Source organism: Streptopelia decaocto (genome assembly GCF_964273445.1).
Source record: "Streptopelia decaocto genome assembly, chromosome: 13".
Classification (NCBI taxonomy): domain Eukaryota; kingdom Metazoa; phylum Chordata; class Aves; order Columbiformes; family Columbidae; genus Streptopelia; species Streptopelia decaocto.
Window position 1 is genome coordinate 9,232,782 of NC_138668.1, and position 21,694 is coordinate 9,254,475.

The following is a 21,694-nucleotide window of genomic DNA, read 5'->3' on the forward strand; positions in this document are numbered from 1 at the left end:
TTATCAGCTCTGAAGGCGGCCGCAGGCAGGGACAGGAAACCAGCAGGAAAAGCAAAGTCTATCCCAGAACTCCTGCCCGGGCTCAAATTGACTCCCCAGGACTCCACTTCCTTCCTGCACTACAGGACTCCAGAGACGAGAACATTCAGAGGCAGGGCTACATACCCTGACTTGTTCTATTGACTGACTTAATTTTTTTAAAGGAATATATTTATCTGCTCCCCTCTGGAAACCAACCTTCTTCACCCATCTCACCATGGGAACCGCGGATACTTTGATGCCTGATAGCCTGGCTGATCTCAGCAGGTCTTTCGAACCCACTTCCATAATCGCTGCCTAAAGCGGGTTCTTCCCACGCAATTCTCCGCTCAGTGAATCATGGCCAGCGATTTTCCTGTATCCAGGAACCATGTGGCGCTTAGCCAGGCTGAGTTCTCTTCTCCCTTTAGCATGGGAAATACATAATTATCAGAAAAACCACTCCTGTCCTAACAGGACACTGGCTTTATCTGCGCTGAGACCAGCAGTTCCTGTTCTTGCCCCAACATTTGCTCCACCATGAAGGCTGGTTGTTCAGGAAATGTATTTCCATATGTCAAGATTTCATTTAGTTCCTCAAGATCCTCCAAGCTACAGACTTCAAATCATGAACAGTCACAGCTGGCAAACGTGAGACTGCAGAGACACAATCTTTTCTGTGCCCAGTGCCAGCTTTGCACTGGAAGCTCCTAAATTTCAGTGCTGGCTGTGCACAAGCATACCAGATATTCATCAGTGAGACGTCGACACCTTCCCCAACTCTTGCAAGGCAACAGAGGAAAAACCAGCAGTCTGGAAGAAATAATCCAGCAGGAAGGATCCAGGTCTGTCCACAGGATCCCTCTAAACTAGAGGGGACAAATCTAAACAGCACAGATCACTGACCAGAACTGTGGTTTAGCCACCCAGGTTGGTACACACAGCAACAGACGTTGGGAACTCCACAAAATAGCCTCTTTAAAGGCCTCTTGGACACTGCTAGGAACTCAAGCCCATGACTGAGAGCGAAGACAACAGTTAATTGGTTTCACACTGTTAGCAGCTCAACAAGGAAATCCAAGACAGAGCTACACAGGAGCAAAGCGTGACGGCGCTTGCCTCGGAGTATCCCAGAGTTGTGCACCAGGCACTGTGATCAGATTCTGGGACTCGCAGCAGCAGAAAGGCAAGAAAACGAGAACTACGCAACAGATACTACGTGACCATCACAGCAAACGCCTCCAGTAGAAAGCCACAACAGCTCAGGGACGCTCAGAAGCAAGCAGCTATTCCTAAAAGACTGGCAGCTTCAGACTCAAGCAAGTACAAACACCCAACCAGGCTGGAATCTACACAAAGCAGGCGTTAGGCAAAGGCTCAAATATTATTAGCACAAAACACAGCAGCCTCTGTAGCCAAGCCCCCGGGCAGAGGATTTTTAGATGCGTATGACATACCTCTCAACCTGTCAGGGATTGAATGCAGGACACCAGCCCTCCAACGTGAAGAAAAATTCCTCACTGCAAGTGGCTGACAGGGAAGGGGCAGAGGCAATGACTCAAAGACACATTTGAGGTGCTGATTTCATCAAGGAGGAATAGAAATTGGGGACTGGAAACACTGAGCTCTTTTCCAGAGTAATTCTGTTTTGCTGTGTTTCGTTCCCCTGGATCTGCTATTCAAGGCGTTTCAACTGCTTTTGCATGAAAACAGTTTCTCTTGCTCTTTTGCTTTCAGAAATTCTTGCTACTTGTTGCCACCCAACCTGGAGGCACAGTCTTCCATCTGTGTAGTTGGGAGGTCAGAAAGGAGGCAGAAGAACATGGTAAACTTGTTAAAAGAACTGAGGTCCAATTCCCAGGCAGCCACCTTCACAATTGAGGTGAGTGAGGAAGAGCTGGGATGAATCCTGCAAACTATTCTGCAGGAGACATCAGCAGCCCTGTAAAAAGGACACGGCTTGGCATCACTCAAATCAGTGGAAATTTGGCTCTAGCTTTCACGAGGAAATGAATTGAGGCTCTGAACGAAAGGACCCGTCACCCAATAGGATGCAAAGCAAATTACTTCCCAAACGCACCGCCCTGGATTCAAGCTGAGAGGTAAGCAGGTGAGCAGGATCCTTCCCCTCCTCCTTACCTTCGCACCCGGTGGTGTAAGTGCTGATGCTGCCGCGTTATAAGGGCACTTTCCCAAACGGGACCACTGTGACTACTCCTATACCAGCTCACAGCTGGGTGCCCCGGGTAGGGTGCGCTAGCGAAGCCATGGTCCGACTCCGTCTCTGCGGCCAGCGATGAGGCAGAGCTCCCCATGGTTCCCCCCTACCCAGGCCACGCTGAGATTTATCCTAGGTTAGGTCCAAGCCAGTGGCACGGGCAGTTCGGGTGGAACAGGCGAGGCGCTGCGGCATGGGCTGCTGTAAAGATCCCAACAGACTGGAGAAAGGAAGGTCGGTTCTGATCAAGAGTTTAAAAAAAAAAAAGAGAGAAAGGAGAAAAAAAAAAAAGGAAAGAAAGAGAGAGAAAGATAAGGTATGATTTAAGCAACAACCCTCAATTTTTAGAAGCCTATTAATGCATGCTCTGACCAGGATCCCCATCCCAGCGCTTACTGGGACAGGAAGGGCCATTTCACTGAATACAGCTTTTCCTGCCTGAAGATGGGGGTACGGGGCCTGTTAGAAGAGGCTCTCCCCAATTAAGTGCCAGCAGTTCCAGGCTCAGGGCAGCAGCCCAGCTAACGGAGAAGAGCCCAGCAGAGCCCAGCAGAAAGCCCTCGCCAACGCGGTTATGTGGCAGAAAAGGGGAGAAGCAAGTCTCAGAGCCCAAACCAGCAGCCCTTGAGAATCACACACACGAGGTTATTCTGAAAGCTCTGAGCTCTGACTGGCACACCAGGTTTTTAGTTACCTCAGCTACAACGAGTACAATTTGATGGCTTGTACACAGCAAGGAGATTTTATTTTTCCTGTATGTAAGATAAATTATCCCTCTTTTCCTGTTCCCCACTAACACCACTGTAAGGCTGAAAATGGACAGACTAGGTATCTGCACAACATTTTCTGTGATGATTTCACACAGTGCAATGAAATACTTTCTTTTGGCTGATGCCAAGTTTTAGCTGATACTGAGCATTCACCTACCCACAGAAGAAGGTTTGGGGATTTGACTGTTCTTCCTTTTCTCCCTCTCTCTTTCCTACATTTTAGAATTTATTCTTTGAGCATCCACACAGATGAACCACAGAAATGTTTTGTGACCTCTAGTATTCAAAGAAGTTTAAACATACACATCTCTCCTTAAAGGAAAAAGGCACAGCAATCTGGATGTGCGTCAAGAGGAATGGATCAAGGGAACATTTAACAGAACAAAAGAGAAGAAACAAGGAAGAACAAAAAAATTAGCACAGCTGAGCTTATTCAATTACCCACCAGGATTTATAGAGATGAATGAACCGTAGAAAGACCTTTCCAAAGAAACTACTTTGTGCAGTAAAAAGGCTGAAACAAAGACTCCTAAAATACAGTTTTTCAATCCCAGGATTGTTCTAAGGGATCAAGAAGGGCCTTGAGAGATAACAGACTCTCGAATGCAGCAGCTCAAGGAGCAGGTGCAGTTTTGCTATGAGCTAGATACCGTAATGTGCCGGCATTAGGCCATTAGCTGGAGAATGTTAACTGCTCGGTCATGGTCTCTTCTCCCTAACCTGCAAAGACTGGACTAACAAAATAGAAACAAAGAAGCCCAAAACCTCCATTTTCCCCTCCCTCAATTTTCTAATTTTAATCAGTCTGCCTAATTGCTGTGCACCAGCCAACACATCTCCACACATTGCATCCTACTACCTGCCCAATAGCAAGATTTCACTGATTTTTGCAGGTCCAGCCAAAACAGATCCCTGGCACTTCCCCTCTCATTTCCTGCTATTCAAGCAGTTAATTTGTAACAAATCTGATTTTCTGGCTAAATGACAGCGATGCTAGGTGAAGGAAAGAGTATTTCCAAGTATCACCAGCTCAAGCCTAACTGGAGATATCAGCTGTCTCACACCTATGGTGTCTCTGGCTTTTCTGCTGCATCCCTCAGCAGCTCCCGATAGCTCCCGCAGCCGCGCTGCACAGCAGCACCAAAGCCATGGAGGATGCAACTAAGAGCCCTGCTAGAAGGTCGGGCTCTCACCTCAAGACCTGGTTTCTACCACGATAAAGTAAATAAAGGCAAGAAGGTTAGAAACACAGGCCCGTGCAGTTACCGCAGGCTGAGCGAAACAGAAGGCAGGATGCTCAGTCAGTTAATAACCCTTTTCACCTCCTCGAGCAGAGCTACTGCTAAATAAAGAAATTCCACAGGCTGGTTCACGAGCGCTTCCTCAAGCTGGAAAAGCAGAACCTTTTGCTTCCTCCTCCTACACACGGAAACGCCAGTTTTAGCTCACCACAACAGGCGAGAGACATGCCTGCTGCCCGCATTACTGCTGGTTCCCAACGTGTTGCTCGTGTCTTGGCCCATCTTCCTCTGCCAGGTCTGCACCAGGGGGTCTGAGCCCACAGTTCAACACAAACACTCTGTGGGGAGAGGAGAGGCTGGCACCGCTGCTTTAAAGCGGTGCGGTAAAATCCCACGGTGGGTGAAGCTGGGGAGAGGAAAGGATCTATAAATAGGTGGAGGATAACCCAGCTAATTCATAGTGATCTCCAGGACTGTCTGGTCTAAGTGGGCTGCTTGGCTGTGAGCGCTGCGTGAAATCGGATTTCTTCAGGCAGAGCAGTAAATCCTTTTCTTCAGGGTCACCCCTCACACCAGGTGAGAGCAGCCAATGAATGATATTTAGGGGGAATGTTGGCCCAAGGAGGGGAGAGGACGAACCTGTTTGAAAACAGAAGGAGCAGCAGAATTATAGCTCAATGCAAAGCACGTGCGTGCTCGTCACGCTGAGCCAGAAAACGCCTTTGGCCAACACTAAGCAAACGAAGAGCCTGCAAGAAGTAAAGGTGAGAACGAAAACTACACTCTAGCAAGAGAAGGGGTCATTTAAAGAAGGCTACAAAGAAGAAAGCCTCTCTGGAAGCACTCAGCCCTATTTTTGAGGAACTTCTCCCAGTGAGCAGGGAGATGCCCCAGGAGATGCCCTGCAGACACATCGCCTGTGCTGAACAGAGGAAGCTTCAGTCTGGACAGGGAGCAAACTGCCAAAGGCTCCTCTGCCTTGGTACGAAGGAGCAGGATTTTCCTCCTAATTAATAAAGCACTGCTTCCACCTATCTAATCAGGAGAGGAAGCAACAATGTGAACAGATTGAAGTGTCTTGAGAAGGGTGGATCTCACTCATGGAAATTAACAGTTAAGCATCTTAGCAAGATGCTGAGTTTGGATTTTGTTTTTTTTGCCCCTTGCAGCTGCAATAATTACCAGGCTTCAACTGACACTGTGTAACTGTTCCCAAAATATTGCTTTCAAAATAAAACCAGATTTGATCTTTCCACCTCCAAACCACTCACACCCACCTACCCTGATCTGCTGTACCTGAGACAGACCCTTCCACAAACGGCCCCACCAGCAGGCGGCACTTACAGCAAGCTCAGGATGGCAAAGCTTTCCCATGGAGGTTCCCCCTGCTGTCAGGACAGCAGTGCAGTCACCTGGATGCTTCCAGACAAACCCTGTTCCTCACCACAAGCCAGCACCACTGACCCCTTAGTCCCAGCTCTTCTGTCACACCACTCCAAGCCAAATGGGCAGGAAGGGTGGGGATCAGGGTCTGCCCAACCCCCTTTCCTTCCCTCAGGCTCCAAAGTAGGTTTTGGCTCAGAAGACAGAAATGAAAAAACTGAAAACAAAAAAAAAAAAAGGAACCAGCCCACATGTTTCAACATATCTAGGAAGCGGCAGGACCAACTCTTCCTAGGATCCTCCTAGGACCAGCCCCGAGCTCTTCCCTTCAGCACACAGCAGAAAGAGACCGATGTCCCTGGAGCTGCTCCAGCCCACTGAGTATCCATCAAGGCAAACTGACCCCAGGTGGTCCCATGTACAGAAGCCCCTACCTTGTGATGGGACATCCCACACACTCCTTTTCTTATTAATTTATTCATCCATGCAGCACAAGCCAGCTCAGCTCCTACTTGAGTTTTCCAACCTCTTTTGCTTCTCAGCCTTGGACTTAGGGATCAGACTTGGTCACTTCATCAGTTCCTCCATTCCCCCAACCAATCAATAAGTCAGCTCCGAGCTACTCTCTTGCTTCAGGGAAGATGCAGGAATGAAAACACAACCACTCCGTGCACCAGAGAGCTCTTGATCAAGGTGCTGGGCCAGCAGCTGGCCCAGGAGAAGGCATACCATGTATCAGAGGGAAAAACATCCCTCAAAGCTGTGCCCAGAGGAAGCCACACAGCAGGAGGCTTTCTTCTAGGATTGAAGCTGCAAGTACCAGTTCTTCTCTTCCCTCTGCTGTGTGAACTCCCCTGCCTGGGCGCTAAGACAGGCTGGGACCTGCTACCATCCTCAACATAAAGAAGGAGCTCTCTGCTCTCACTCCCATGCAGCCTGTTGCTTGCACAGAGAAACATGGGTTCCTGAAGAGCTTTGAATGTCAAGTCTCCACACACAGCCCTGGCAGGAGCAGCCTCCTCTCTGGAGACTGCAGGACATAACTCACACATCCTAAACACAAAGTAGATCAGGGGCATAGAGGTGCAGCTGGAGGAGCTGAGCTGGCTTGGGGCATCAAGCTGGAGGAGATCACTTCATATGTCATGAAGACATGGTCCTCTAATGATCTCACCACCATATATATAGGAGATCTCCCCACCTGCCCTGTACGTGCTCACAGGGTCCAGGATAGGCAGGGCACTGTGTGCAGGGACGGGTGAGGCACACAGCACGAGACATGACAGCGTAAGGAGGTTATAAAGTCACAGAGGAGGTCAGGCACAGGACAACTAAAAAAGGATGCAGGGTGGAGGCCTAATGGTGTGCCGTGCCAGCCAAGCAAGGAAAAGAAGCTCAAGCATTTGTATGCGCAGCAACTGATACACAGCTGGGCTCCCAGCTCCACCGGGCAGGGTGGTAGAACCTGCGGATGTGCAAAGCCAGGTACCGGCACCAAGCAGAGCACAACTTGTAGTCACCAGGCTCAGACAATCCTGATAAAAGAAGCAACCCCAGGGAAAAAAGCATGAAAAATCTCTCTTTTTCAACAAGGCAGGGAGGAAAGGGCAGACGAACAACAAGAGATCCACCTCAGACAGATGCAGGACAGATTGAAAGCCAAGAAGCTAAACAGCGACTCAATAAGAGCTCTATGGCTCAAGTGCAGCAAGAACTCCAGTGACCACCCACTAGACCCATCATGCGAAGCAGCCAAGCAGGTGTCTTGCACAAAGCTGGTGTCTTGGTGACCAGAAACAAAGTTTTGCTACTCTTCTGTCCTGTCCTCACCTGCCAAGCCAGCACGACAAGGCAGCCCAAGTGCTGCAGTCTTGGCAGGAAATAAAGGTGTCAGCAAGTTCCAGTTCCTTGCAAAGCTTCTGGCAGGGAGGGGTGGGAAGGTACCACCAAGGACAGACTGAGGCAGAGGTGTAACAGGAAGGATGGGCCAGCAGCTGGCACCCTCAGCTGCGACGTGGGAGCCTTTTCAGCCCTCGTGCTCCACCACAGAGCTTCCCGTGTGACTCGGGGAATCATCCCGTGACTCAGAAAGCACTGCCTTGCCTCCCAGGGCCACGAAGTGTTCACAATCACAAGGCACTAGGATGACAGGCAGTGTGCAAGCACTGCAAATGGGAGGACAGGGAAATGGAGAGAAGGGCGAAACTTACCCACCCAAATGTTTGATATGGGGCAGCAGGGCTCAGAGAAGAGGGGTGAGTCAGATGTTCTGGCCTTAGAGGAAATCTAGGGGACTGGAAGCTGCAAATGAGCTATTTTCCAAATCATGGTGAGAAACAAGATTGGTGTGCTACTTGCACAGAGATATCATCGGATGAAATTAGCTGCCTGGAAACAGTTTTCCAGATGGGCTCTTAATGAGGTAACAAGATAATTTAACCTGGAGCCCTAGACCATCACACGACAGGACCTCACACTTAATGCTATGCTTTAGCAAAGTCCAGAACAGCAGCACATCCTTTTGGCCACGGACATTAACATGCAAAGGCAAGCTTGAGAATCTTTACCTTCTTCCAGCTGCCTTGAAACTGGTTCTGGCCCAACTTTAACACAGAAGAAACTCATACACAGCAGCTGAGTTGGGCTGAGCTGCACTTAATGCCCAGCACTGACTCTTCATAAGCGTGCAGGCAGAAGAAGAGGTGTCCAAAGCCTGAAGCGAAAGATTCATAGGAAAAGTAGATTTATTGTAGAGCCAACTTAGCCACAAAGCAACTACCATCAAAGTCTGAAAAAAGTTTCCTCTTTTCCTTTGCACAGGACACTGTAAACCAGTGATGGATTATCCAGTGAGCTACTGGAAATCTATCACGGTCACTTTGAGAGAGTGATTTGAAAGGGCAATCAGCATCTTAATTACAAGCTACAGGGAGAAAAAGAGGGAGAAGCAGTGGACAGGAAGTTTTCTTCAAAATAAGGGTTAACTTCAAAACCTGTCTCCACTGACAACTGAAGAGCAGGAAGGTCCTTTTCTGAACCAGCATGAAAATGGCAACAAATGCATTGCGTACACACTTAAACAAAAAACAAAAACAACACAACCAAATCTCCAAAACCCTAGTGCTCTATTAAGTCAATTAACATCGCTTCAATAAGGTGTAATGAGCCACTTGCATCCTCCAGTTTACTAGCCAGTTGGGGCTGACTTTTGAGTGCAGTGTTAACAAAAGCCTGTGTGGGCTGGCAGGGTTCCTCTCATTAGCAACATCTCGGTAATGCCACAGAAACACAGACAAGAGGAAGAAACAAAACAAGACAAGCCACAGCATCCCATCTTGGGAAGCTTTACCAGCCGATCTAATTTCCACATCTTTTCCTCCCTTTATTTATAATCCTCGTAGCAGAGTTCTGTCATCCTACTCAGCCCGCAGACTGCCCCAGCTACAAAACACACCAGGCTGAAAAACCACCTCAACAGGCTGCCTGCTGAGACCGGCTGCATTATAAAAACAGGAAGCTGTTACTTGCCTGCTACCAATATGCTATAGATTTAATGGGAAGTAGCATAAGCAAGGAGGCTTTGCAGGAAGAACAGACACACAGGACTCTTGCCAGGAAAAAATGCATCGAGTAACACATGTGCTCTTAGTTTCCTCTTTTTTTCAGAAAGGTTTAACTACACTCTGGGTAACCCAGTAGCAATGAAACGTTTCTTTCCCCTTTCTCACTTGCAGCAGAGTGTTGATTGGTAAACAGCAGATCTTCCTGTCTGAGGCTGTGCCAGCCTGTGCAGAACAGAACTGTTGTTATTGCACATTCACAGCTAGAGATAAACATGAATAAGAGCCACGAGTAAGAGCCAGGCACTGGTTCTTTAGTACATTGCTTTATCAGGTTCACCTTGATTCGACTGTTTCTGACAAGATCTCTCCCTCCTGAAGGGGCAAAATGGCACAAGTAGCAAGGACAAGCATTAAAAGAGAAGACAAAAGTGACAGTAGCGCAAAAAGTGCTCTTCTGTATTCGCTAACATTCCCAGACTATCCAGATCAGAACCCCATCTGCATTTAAAACACTCAAAAGCACAACACAGAAAGAAACGGGCCCAGCAAAACCAGCCTCCCAAAAAGAAGCAAAGGAAAAACAAAGTAGTTTCCAAGATATTTCCAGGACAAATCTGCATTGAGAGCCATGACTGGTGCAGGACATAAAGGTTACAGCAAACCAGGGAAAGAAAAAAATTTGCAAGTCATCTCTCATCTGCAAGATGACACTCTGCAATGGCACAAGTACAATAAACGAGCCCAGGAAAGCTGGAGGCTGGAAGTCAGAGGAGGGTTTCTAACCTTTCAAAGAGCAGATCTCTGGACTGGCTGCTCCAGAAGCACTGGGGGAAAAGCACAGAGTTAGTTCCAACAATGAGCTCCTGGACAAGTTCACGACCTGCACGAGCTGACTGTCTTCAGCAGCAGGGAACTGGACCTGATGACCCACCAAGTTCCTCCCCATCACTCAGCAAGCTGAATTCACAGAGAGCCACAGGTGTCCCGGCATAACACAAACACAAGGTCATACCCAAAAGGACGCCAGGGATATCTTCAGATCACGCTAAGCTGAAAGATAAGCAGCCGAAGAGCTGGTCACTGCAGAAGGAAGGGGAAAAGAGTTGCAGCAAGAAGCAGAGTCTCACAGCCAGCAAAAGCCCAGGACACAGACTTTGAAAGCGAAGTCCCAGAGACAGGAGGTAGAGCAGATGTCCCCTGAGCACACTGTTCCCAGACACTCCAGCCACAGCTTTAATTCTAACACAGATTAGACAGACCGTAAATATATAATTTGTCCAAGCCATGTCCAGCTGCATCCCTCACAAGACACAGCTCCCAGACTTCACCGCACCACCCTGTCCAAAGCCGCAAGGGCAGTGGTACCTGAGTGCCTCCTGCTGCCATTCGTATGCAGTTTGGACTTTCCCAGCTTCAGTTGGACACCATGTCCCAATTTCCAACCAAATGCCCTAGATTTAAACCACCACATATCTGGCTGTGCCTCAGGCAAGCACAGAGGTAGGACACACCTGACAGACAACAGTGGCATTTGGCATTTCCATCAGAAATAACCAAGAGACAAATGCATAAGAATCACTGAGAACTGCTCAAGAGGCTGCTGCCATCTCTGCAAGGACAAGGAATGTAGGACAGAGACAGAGAAACCCAGAGGGGGCAAGAAGACAGTTCCTCTTGCAGCACAGCTCAGTGTGATAACCTAATGGAGAACATCGCATCACTGCTCAGCCCTCTCCACCTCCAGATTACACCCGTGCTCTGTCCTGGGCCATCCTGAAAAACACATGAATCCTTTTGCATACTGATGTTGTACCCATGCCATTATTGCTCTTAGGAAATCATATCGTAACTGAAATTATATGAGTAGAATCACACCTGGTACAACTGAAGTGACAGAGGTGTAACAGTGCCCCACACCACTGCAATACTCCCCTTTTCTCACCGCAGTAGCTACACTAGCTTACTGTCTGTCACAAGCGGCTCCTCTTCAGCTACACCAATACAGCTGAAACTGTGGGATGTGTTCAATTACATGACACCTTAAGCAATATTTGCCCATGAGAGCAGTTATTTGAACAAATATAATGATCACATGAGGAAACTGCTGTACTCTAAGATGAAAGAGCTGAAACATAACGCAGATGCTTTGAGTAAAAAGCTGCTTTTGCTACAGTAAACCCAGCCCTAACGAGCCATCCAGCATGCCTCCCCACACAGCGATGGAGCTGGCCTCTTAACCAAGACCAGTTGGCTACGTGCTGAACTCCCATTAACTCAACCAGGCAGATGCAGAGGAGATCACATTACAGGAGTCACTCTCAAATGCCTTCCAAGACATATCCAGTTGCCTCAGCCTCATGTGGGGCTGCAGACCCCCAACCTTCCCTCCACCAGGCTCTGCTTGCTGAAGCACCCGGCATGGCAAGGTCAGGCAACGGGAACAAGGGCTTTGCACAACTGCAGTAGCATTCACAACACACCCTAAGGCTGCATCAAAAGTGATCCAAGAGCAGGAATGTTACTTCATCCCTCCCACAGTTGAGGACTAGTCAGGGCACAGATCTCAGCCAACACCTGCCTGGTGACAGTCACCACCCAAAGGCCAAAGTGCTCATGGTCTGGCTTCACATACTGCAAACTGCAAGAGATTCCTGCAGACCTTCTGCTGAAGCTGGACACCAAACTCACATGGAGACTCCAGCTTGCTCATAAACATCCAGGCAGACCAGATCGGCCAACACACAGCACACTAGTGTGCATTCAATTGATCCAAAGACCTGGCTGGGATAAGACTACATCAGCCTGGCTCATTTGAGCGCAAGGACACCACCATCAGACACTCTTCTGCAGTGGAAATCACAAGCGTATCATGAAGGTACAGGCTCAGAGCAGCTTCCCACCACCTCGTCCTGTCCCTGCAGAGCAAGCTCTGAATCACCAGGCCGAGAGCAGCCCAGCCACAGCAGGTACAACACACTCACCCCTCTGCCCCAGTCCTGGGCTGGGAATTGCTGTGGCACTGTGATTATTGCAAGCAAAGCAATGCAGAGTTTCACAGATTAATGTATCTCCTTGCCCTCGCACTGCCTCAAACACACCCTGGGACCGTCATGCAGTTTCCACGGTTATAGACTGCGAGGTCCTGGAAAACGCCACATTTTCCGTTCCACTCTTACAGCTTCTTCTTTGCCATGAGAAAACCAGGGGACACCACTGTCCCCACCCATAAGAGCACGTGGCCTTCACACAGACAGCAAAGGAAACACTCAAAGAAGAAATCAAAACAAGACAAGAACGAGAGGCATGGAAGACAAGAAGCAGAGTAACCGTGCCTAAAAACCAGAAAAGGTCTTTTCCTTTCAGCCACTCGCAGCCCAGAGCCAACCGCAGTCAGAAAAGCCTCTCACCCAGCACAGTTTCTGCTCTGCAGGTCCGATGCCCGATTGGTGTGAAGTCAGCCTGGTGTCCCTGGAACCAAACGGCTGCTGTTGGCACCCGCTGAGCGGCCCGGCTGGAGGAGCATGCTAGATGGTCTCTGCGCAGAGCCGCTGGCCGCACACCAAGCCTGCTAGAAGGAGCGGGGGCTGCACCAGGCTGGTGAACAGAGAGGACAGAAATGCACATAAGAATCAACAGCTGCTGAGACTCCAGGCCTATCAGCATCGCACTAGCAGACGGAACCAACCTCACATTTCAGGCCACTCAATCAGCATCCACTCGAACAACAGCTCTCAGAAGGCTCTGTGCTTCCCGCGGCATCCGGCTGGCGACAGGCTGGAGCGCAGTCCCACCTGGAGACAGGAACTGGTCTGCTTTTAGGTCCACTTGGATTCTTCACTCGTGGTTTCAGGACCTTTGGTGGTGACTTCACAGTTCTATTCCCACCACTGGCCTTACTCTCTCTGACGGTGGCTGCTGCTTAGCATTCTGGTGAGAGCTGTCGTCGTACCAGGTAACGCAACACCTCAGGAGCACAGCAGGATCTTAACGAGAAGGATTCTGGACAGCTCTCAACAATTAGCAACAGGGCACAATCTCCCAAGGGGTCTGTTGTGAACGCAGGGATGTCTGGAGGGGCACACTGCCTGAATGTTCAAATACAGAAACAGATGTTAATTACTCTGCATGGCCAGGACATCATTAGTGGTTACATCTACTGGAAATTCAAAAGTACAAATTCCTCTGATTATGTCAAATGTGCCCATCGCACCCCCAGAAGACACAACGTTTGAATGCTTGCCTCGGTAAACCTCCCTCCCCCAAGACATTCCCCCTTCCCCCTTCATATTCTCTGTTCTCAAAACAACCTATTTTAATGAAATTCACACATTTGAAAGTGCTGTCTCCTTTGGGATGGGCTTTTATCAGATGGAGGCAACAAGAACCCTTGTCCATAGCTGTTTGGTTCACCACACTCTCTCACCTTCTCTATTTTAGATTGAGGATGGAGCAAAAAAGCAAATAAGGATTGAGCCAGAACATGATCACCGACCCTCTTTAGGAGCCTGGCAGAAGCATGCAAGATCAACGGGCCCAGTTCTGCCCCCACCACCTTGCCCACCCTCCCCACAGCCACACCATGAGGTGCAGCGTGATGCCCCTGGGGTAAGTTATGGTGAATTCACGAAGAGCTTTTCTCTTCCAGTGCTCTGCACCACTGAGATTTCCAGGCAGTGAGGAAAAGGTGAGCTATGATGAACGCCTGGACTTGTGCTGCTAATGGAATCAAACCGGCAAATGGAGAATGTTTTGAAGAGGGCAAGAGACACCACCCAGGGACCGGTAAAAAGTAAATAAGGGACTGATGAAGGTTCAAAAGGACAACCCTGATCCTTTTAGCCCAAGGTTCTGTACAGCACTGGTTACACAGGGAGCTCCAGGCCCACAGCATCTCCACAGCACTCAGTCGAGTTGCTCCTGCTCCCTGCAAAGGCTCAAGGCTCACGAGGAGAGCTAGTGAGAGCGAGACAAACACCAGAGGACAGAGCACCCCACAATGCCTACATCAGCCTACATGACACCACGTCATTTTTCTTGTAGGAGACACATTCACATACGCATGAGCCAGGAAGAGAAACCGCTTAACACCCAGCAGCTTAAAATAAAGCCTTTTGGCTGTGCTGAAATTCCAATGATTGCCCGAGCTCTGCCCGCTGGTCAGAGTCTGACAGGCAGGCGACTGATACAGACAAGTTGGAGAGCAAGACCTTGAGCACATCAGTGCTGCAGCCTCTCCAGAGGGCAGGGCTGCCAGGGTGGGGGGGACACAGCCCAGCACACAGAGGCCCTCGTGCCATGTTCCCACTTCCACGGACCGGCACAAATACGGGGGAGTTAACTGGTTGCTCAGCAAAGCTGCCTGCGAGTCAGCTTCTTTGCAAACCTTTTTGTTACAGGAGCAGAAGGACCTTCTGCTGTCAGAAGAACACAACCCAAGCTGGGAAGCTGCCTGTGATATCTACAGTAAAGCAAAAATCATCTGGGCTGGCGCTGGGAACAAGATGCAAAAGGGCAAACTTCAGTGCTGCAGGAAGAGCCAGGCTGGCAATGCAGCTGGGCGATATCACTCGGGGGGGGTGCGACAGCTTTCTGTAAGGTCTTGGTCTCATGTTACCAAAGCCAATGTGTATTGATAACCCTGCAGCTTTGGAAGGGGCTGCCAATCCCAGGAGTGAGGTGAGACGCCAGCTTGGCCTCCCTGACACAGAGCAATTGTCACCCTCCGGGAATGCTGACACTGTTCAGGCCCTCAGCATTTAGTGAGCGCCCTGGCTTGTTACAAAAGGGGCTGCATTGCAGGAACAGAAAAGCTATTTCCTTTTTTTTTTTTTTTTTCTCTTTTTGTGAAAACACATTAGAGTTTACACTATTGGCAAAGTACACAGGCATGCATTTGTAGAGGAACAGATATGGTTCCAATGCTGTTTTTAATGTGCAAGCCTAAAGACTCAGCTTCAGTTTTTAGAAATCAAACTTGATCATCTCAAGCTGGCAAAAATAGCCCCACGTTCCCTCAAGTTATTTTCTTTTCAAATAGGCAGGGTACAGCACAATAGGAAATATCAGCAGTTATGTACTCAACCTCCAGAAACCCAAAGGGCCAATTCTAGCAACCCACGGCAGCTTTCCAGTCCTCACTGATCTATTTGCAAGAGTTAGACTGAAAAGCATGCTGCCCCCAAGCCATTCAGCAAACTCCACGTCCGGCTAATTACATCAATATAAATGTATTATCTTGGCTGTCAAACATCAGCTGCCTGAACAGGACAATGCTCTGCAATATAAATGCAGGAAAACAATTGCTCTTTCTGCTGGTGACACATTTCTTTGGATCTTATTTCCTTTCCAGGGCTCCCCCTTCTCCCTTCTGCCCAGGCACCAGGGCAGCAGCATTTTTTCCAGAGCAAGAGGAAACGCCACACAAAAACCTCCACATCCTTTAAGCGACCGAACATGAGAAATTTTGGGAACACCACCGGCATTTCCTATCAGCCAACCCGAGAGCCACCAACACGGGGGGGAAGGGAGCTGTGAAGGCAAGAGTTAAATGTTTCTCATGTGCAGGCAAGAGCCCTTCTGCCTCCCTTGCCTTCCTCAGCTGCCTTTGCTAAATACAAGGCAGATGACAACCCTCCAAATAGTAACGGGAGCGCAGCAGACATTCAGTAGTAGCCTGTTCCTCCCTGCCCAGCTCAGTGACAGTGGCCTGGAGGGGGCTGTGTGCCAGGCAGGGCCCAACAGCCACCAGCACAGCTGAGGCAAACGCAGACAGATCCCGGAGGCTTGTGGGGAGCAGGCACACAGCACATCTCGCTCTCAAGAGTGGGATTATGATGGAAAATGAGGAGGAAGCCACTGACTCACCTGTCCCACCCGCATAAGCAGCTTTCCCAAGGCTGCACTGTGTACGACCTTTCTCAGAGGCCCAGGTCCCAGCAAATCGGCTGTTCACTGTGCACTAGAACAGAGCCGTCTCGGCAGGACATGGGCTCACACGCACGCTTTCCACATCAGCCTCCTCTCTCCCAGCCCCTGGGTCTAACCACAGGCAATCACGGCCCATCGCTCCAGCCTTGACCTGCTTCAAAAAGACCCTCACTCAGAAATCCACGGGATCTGTTCCTTCCCGGGGCACTCTGCTCGCAAAAGGGTCAGTAGGAACCCAGCAACGAACAAAAGCCTGGTTTCAGATGGAGCAGGAAGATGAGAGGAAAAAAGCTTTTCTGCCACTTGCATCTCAGCTTGGAGCAGGTGACATCCCCATCAGTGGAAATCAGCACAGCCGTGTCCACGGGCCCAGGGACAGGCCGGGTCTCTCTCTAGGTCTCATGTGCAACCACTACAACCTGACAAACGGATGGAAGTGTATTTTCCACATGATAAAGCCAATTGCTCTCAGCTGCAAAGCAGTGGTATCCAGAGCAAAGATACAGGGTGCCCCATGGACAGCCCGGAGAGCAGCAGGGTAACCTGGGTGCCCCACGAGGGGATCCAGCCCCCACACAGGGTTACCCAGCCCTTCTGCTACAGTGAGACAGCTCCAAGTCTGGGCAGGACGCCCAGTCTTTTTTATGTGCAACTTTAGCAGTTTTGGTTTGTTTTTCAATATTTGCTCCGATTCAAAAGACACTGTGCCTGGCCCATGCCTGGGGTTCCCTTACGCACTAAGTCATTGGGCTGCAGGAGGCTGTTTTCTTTCCTGCCAAAGCAACATGGCTCAGCAAACATGGCAAGTCACTTCAAACCTTCAAAGGCCTCTCCAGCCCTCCAACCCCACCCGGGGAGGGGAGTAATGTTGGGTCTTGCCTTCTGCATTCAACTGGTAAAGCCTTGGACACAAACAGAAGCTGATGCAACTTTAAGCTAGTTAATAATATCCCCATGTACATAAAATCATCTTAATTTGAATCATGCTTCTCTGACACGTTATGCTACTGTAACTCGTTCCTTGGGCAGAGCTCAGTCCTGGTTCAGTCCTGGGCACAAACCAGTCTGTTTGGCAGCAGTTGTCGAGAAAGGGCCATGCAAAAGCCACCAGCAGACTCGCAGCATCACAGGAGGCTGGGTCTGCCGCTTGGCCATCCTCCCACCACAGGCCTGCTCCAGTTTAGGAAAGGTGGCAGCTCACACAGAGTACAGCCCTGAAGCACAAGTCCCTACAAGTCCCAGGTGACAGTGTGCAAAGAATGGCAAGATCTCAGTGTTCAGATTGACAAGAGCTATAGTCGGGGATCTGCAGCCTTTCTCCACCAGCCCGCAGCTGTGATCCGCTGATCTCCACCTCAGGTCCCTCTAAACGAATCTCCTGGTCTCCAGTACCTCCTGACCGACCCGCAGCAGCACACCACCATCAGTGCACAAATGCCCCAGGCCACATACAGCAAGAGCTTCCCAGATAACCTTCTGTCCGACCATGAAAAACCACCCATCCGCATCCTGGGCCCGAAGGCCTGCAGAGCGCTGAGCACCAGCTGAGATTTCGATCTGAAAAAATGCTTGGAGGAAACAATATGACATTTCAAACACAACGTGCACATTATTCAATCTCTCCCAGATTTCTTGATGCTTGAGGGGTCAGGGATGTACCCCAGAAGCAGGCGCAGGGAGAGCAGAGCTGCTCAGAAAACAGAGAGGCTGGTCAGTGTACAAAGCCTTTTCCACCCACTGTAACAGATTCCTGCATCCAGGATCTGGAGGCTGACATGCCTACAGTTGCAGGAGAACTGATATGCAGTAAAATCTGGGGGTCTTGATGGGGCACCGAGGCCTGAGGAGCTTTAGGATGCTTTAAAGACCCAAGCGTAATAGCCAGCCAACCGACTCCAAAGGGCAAACTCGCAAATGTTTTAACAACTCTGCACAAAACCCTGCTCACCCCCTAGCAGACGGGTTTCTAACCTGGAAGGTTAGAGTGCAGACCTGAAGAACAGGCATCCCTGGTTCTCTCGGGGGCTCTGCCGTGGTCCAGCCCCCGAGCCGGTGCTCAGCGGTACCCAGCCCGTTACCCACCACCAGCGAGGCGAGGATAACCAGGGGGTTCGCTCTCCCCAGGCTGAGACCGGAGCTGGCTTCAAGGGCTCGGTGCCGGCGGGTCCGGCACGGCAGCGCGGGGCTGACGGAGCCTCCGCCGCCTCCCCACGGCTGCTGCACGACACCCAGTCCATTAAAGCCCCGCCGGGGCTTGCGGCCGGGCTGAGGTCTGAGCAGGGCGGCTGCAGCCCCGGGGTCACTCACAGCCTGGGAGGGCACCCCAACAGCCGCAGAGCCCAGAGGCGGGATTCCCGGCTCCCCCCAGTAGCAGGACCCCGACACCGGGTCCCCCCGCGGGCCCCCAGGCCCGGCTCCCACCGCCCCCACCGTCTCGGGCCCACCGGCAACAGGTGGTGCGGGGCGGCCCGGGATGGCCAGGGCCCAGCCGGAGGCTCCGGCCGGGAGAGCTCCCGCTGCCGGGAGCCGCGGCCCGCGAGGCTGCAGCGGGAGGCCCGTCCCCGCCTCCCCCGCGCCCCCGGAGGCCCCCGCCGCCCCCCGCTGCCGCTTACCTGAGGATGGAGGCGGCCGCGCTGCTGCTCGCGTCCCCCCCCGGCCCCGCACTTTCCCCCGGGCAGAGCAACTTCCACTCCCTCCCTCCCGCCCGCCCTCCCGCCTGCCAGCCGCCGCGGCTCCCGGCCGCTCTGCCGGCGCCTTCCTCCCGCTCCGCCGCCGGCCCGGCCTGCCCCGGAGTCCCTGAGCCCGCCCTTACGCCGCCGCCGTGGCGTAGCGCCCCATCCCGGCCTCCGGGTGCTACGGCGCGGAAACAGCGCAGAGGCCGTTGTGAATAGCGCGGGGGGACTACAAGCCCCGAGGGGCGCCGCGCGGAGGAAGCGGAAGGCGATGGCGGAGCGGAGCGCGCCGAGAGCGGTGATTCGGAGCCGGGGGGCGGCCGCGGGGCCCCCTCGGCGGGCGAGGGGCCGGCGGGAGCGGGGGAGGGCGGCGGCGAGGCGCGGCCGCAGCGGGGACCCTGCGCTGAGAGTGAGGACTACAATTCCCAGGGTGCTTTGCGGACCGCTGCGGGGAGAGCGCCCCCTCTGCCCGGGGGGTCCGCACCGAAGGCGGCGCTGTCCCCCGAGGCTCCGGCGGGAGCGGGGGGCGCGGAGGCTCCGCCCGAGGGCCGCGGGTCTCCGGTCGGTCGGAGCCTCGGGTGCGAACGGCGGGGGGCACGGTCCTGAGCTCCCGGACCGACAACACCTTTTCTTCTGAGGCTACGTGAGCCGCTGAGCGTGTCCCGGCGCCGCGGGGCGAGCGGTTCCCATCCGCTCCCCGGGGCAGGCGCAGGATCAGAGCCCGGGCGCGCCCGGCGCAGGGATGGGAGCCCGGGGCTGAGCGGATCCGGGCTGCCCGGCCTGCCCTGCCGCCTTGGAAGGAGCCGCCGAACCCTGGCTAATTACAGCTCTTAATGACCTGGCAGCACATGAGGCTGGCAGGGAGCCGGCCCGGCGCTCCGGCGGTGCGCGGCCACCCTGCAGCCCGCGGTGGCGGGGAGGCGGGCGGGAGCGGAGCGCGGGTGTCGGCGGCGGGAGCCTCGATGGCCGCTCAAAAGCTCTGCCCAAAAACCACAGCTCTCAGGTGGAGCATGTTCCCCCTGCCAGCTTCAGCTCAGACTCACCTGTTTTAAGAAGCAGCTTCAAACCCTCCTGCACCGAGGTGTGGAGCAGGGGCAGCTCCTGCTGAGCTGGGGGTGCAGGGGTGCTCCCCTCCTGCAGTCAGAAGCGAAAATGGCCAAGTCGATCTGGCACACGCAGATGTGAAATAAATGGTCATTGTTCCAGCAAAAGCAGCATCGTTCATGCCACTGCACTTGGAGGGGGGATTAATGATTGCTGAATGAAAAAGGACAGCTGCTTAATGGGGGAAATGTTATCTTTAGGCTGTTGGGCCCAGCCCAAGGGGACCTGAGCCTTTTATGTGTGGGCAGCTGAGGGGAGTTGTGATAGCAACACGTTTGGCAAACCCGTCAGTCTTCTGTGAAGACGATGCAGGAACCAAAAGCCAAGTGAATAGCTTTTGCTTCTGTCCATCTCTCAGTGAGATGTAACTGCTAGTCATACTGATGCATTTATTTGTAGACAGATCTTTTCCAGAGGCTGCAGAAGCAGCTCTCCCTTTGCTCTCCAAGAGTGGACCGGGGGAAGAGCTGTTCCCTGCTGCCCTCACCCACAGGCAGGTTTCCTGGGCTGGGGAAATCACAGGCTGCTCCCCCAGCAGCCGAGAAAAGCACAGGGCAGGTGTCCCGGCACACGGCCCTGCACCCCGAAATGGACAGTGAGCTCCCCTGCCCAGTGTAAGACAAAACCTGTTGGGAGCCACTGCATAAAGGGTGAAGTTGGGCTGAGTAAGAAACCACCAGCTGCACCATGGTGGCTATTGCAAGTGAGACCCATCACCATCTAAACAACAGCGTCAGCTGTAACAGGACAGGGTGTCCAAGATGTCCACACATCACACGAGACATATGGGATGTTTTCATCCTTGCTATATTCAACCTTACTAAGGAGCAGTTGGAGACAAGGAAGGATCTTCAAAGCACCTAAAATGCCTCTGCACGCTTATGTGGGGGCAGCTGAATTAAGCTGCTTTTGTTATGCACATGGTTATTAATTGAGACATGAGAAGTATGACTGCACAGCACTGAGTGAAGAGAGGAGCAGTGGAGTCACTGCACACTCAGTGTGGGTTTCAACATCGTATCTACACAGCACAAAAAAAGCAGCTGCTTGACATCCAGCTCTTCTGATGTCATGGGGGAGTTCCTGGTTGGAATTACATTATCAGCGTGGCCCCCTATACTTGGAGAGCAAACGTATAAAACTAAATTTGCCCAGCTACAAAGTGATTTCAAATAGTGGATGAATGCCAGCGTGTTCTGTTAGGAAGTCACATGAACTGGGATTTACATAACTTAATTTTAGATGTATAAACTGAGGCATGTAAATTGTACCAGCCATCACATCTTCACCCGTGAGCAATGGAGAAAGACTGAGGGTTCCAGTTATTCCAGATAAGTTCCTATTTCCATCATTGATTATAAAGAGAATCAAACTTTCAGCCGATGCAGCAGAGGCATCAATATTTCAGTGAACTGCATTCCCAGAAACGAATGCTTTAGTAGCACTGAAAGCCTTGCTGAAGGCAAGGTAATGTCATCCCCTGCTCTGCTCTGATCAAACCTTGTCATCGTATCGCAGAAAGCGATCACATTTTTCAGGCACTCTAACTCCATGATGAGTGTTCCCCATCTCCTCCACCTGCCACACATTCTAAAGCAAACAATGATAGGACAAGGGGTAATGGGATCAAGCTGGAACACAAGAGGTTCCACTTAAATTTGAGAAAAAACTTCTCATTAAGGGTGACAGACACTGGAACAGGCTGCCCAGGGAAGTGGTGGAGTCTCCTTCTCTGGAGACATTCAAAACCCGCCTGGACATGTTCCTGTGTGACCTCACCTAGGTGTTCCTGCTCCAG

The 21,694-nt window shown here is 51.6% G+C and overlaps 1 protein-coding gene across 7 annotated transcripts in view; it reads right to left on the reverse strand.

Moving 5' to 3' along the window:
* Positions 1–18,782, reverse strand: part of CAPN15 (calpain 15) — a 57,857-nt gene extending 39,075 nt beyond the window's left edge. The window contains exons 1-5 of one of the 7 annotated variants that reach the window (XM_082065008.1): positions 18,733–18,782; positions 12,985–13,278; positions 12,601–12,787; positions 8,198–8,343; positions 2,158–2,477 (exon numbers count right to left, since the gene is read on the reverse strand). In XM_082065008.1, coding sequence (XP_081921134.1) covers positions 2,158–2,333 — 176 coding nt within the window. In that variant the 5' untranslated portion in view covers positions 2,334–2,477; positions 8,198–8,343; positions 12,601–12,787; positions 12,985–13,278; positions 18,733–18,782. Of the gene's footprint in view, positions 1–2,157; positions 2,478–8,197; positions 8,344–12,600; positions 12,788–12,878; positions 13,279–18,732 lie in introns of all 7 variants that reach the window. The other 6 variants (XM_082065007.1, XM_082065005.1, XM_082065006.1 and 3 more) reach the window with 6 other exon arrangements.
* Between the last annotated feature and the right edge of the window lie 2,912 nt (positions 18,783–21,694).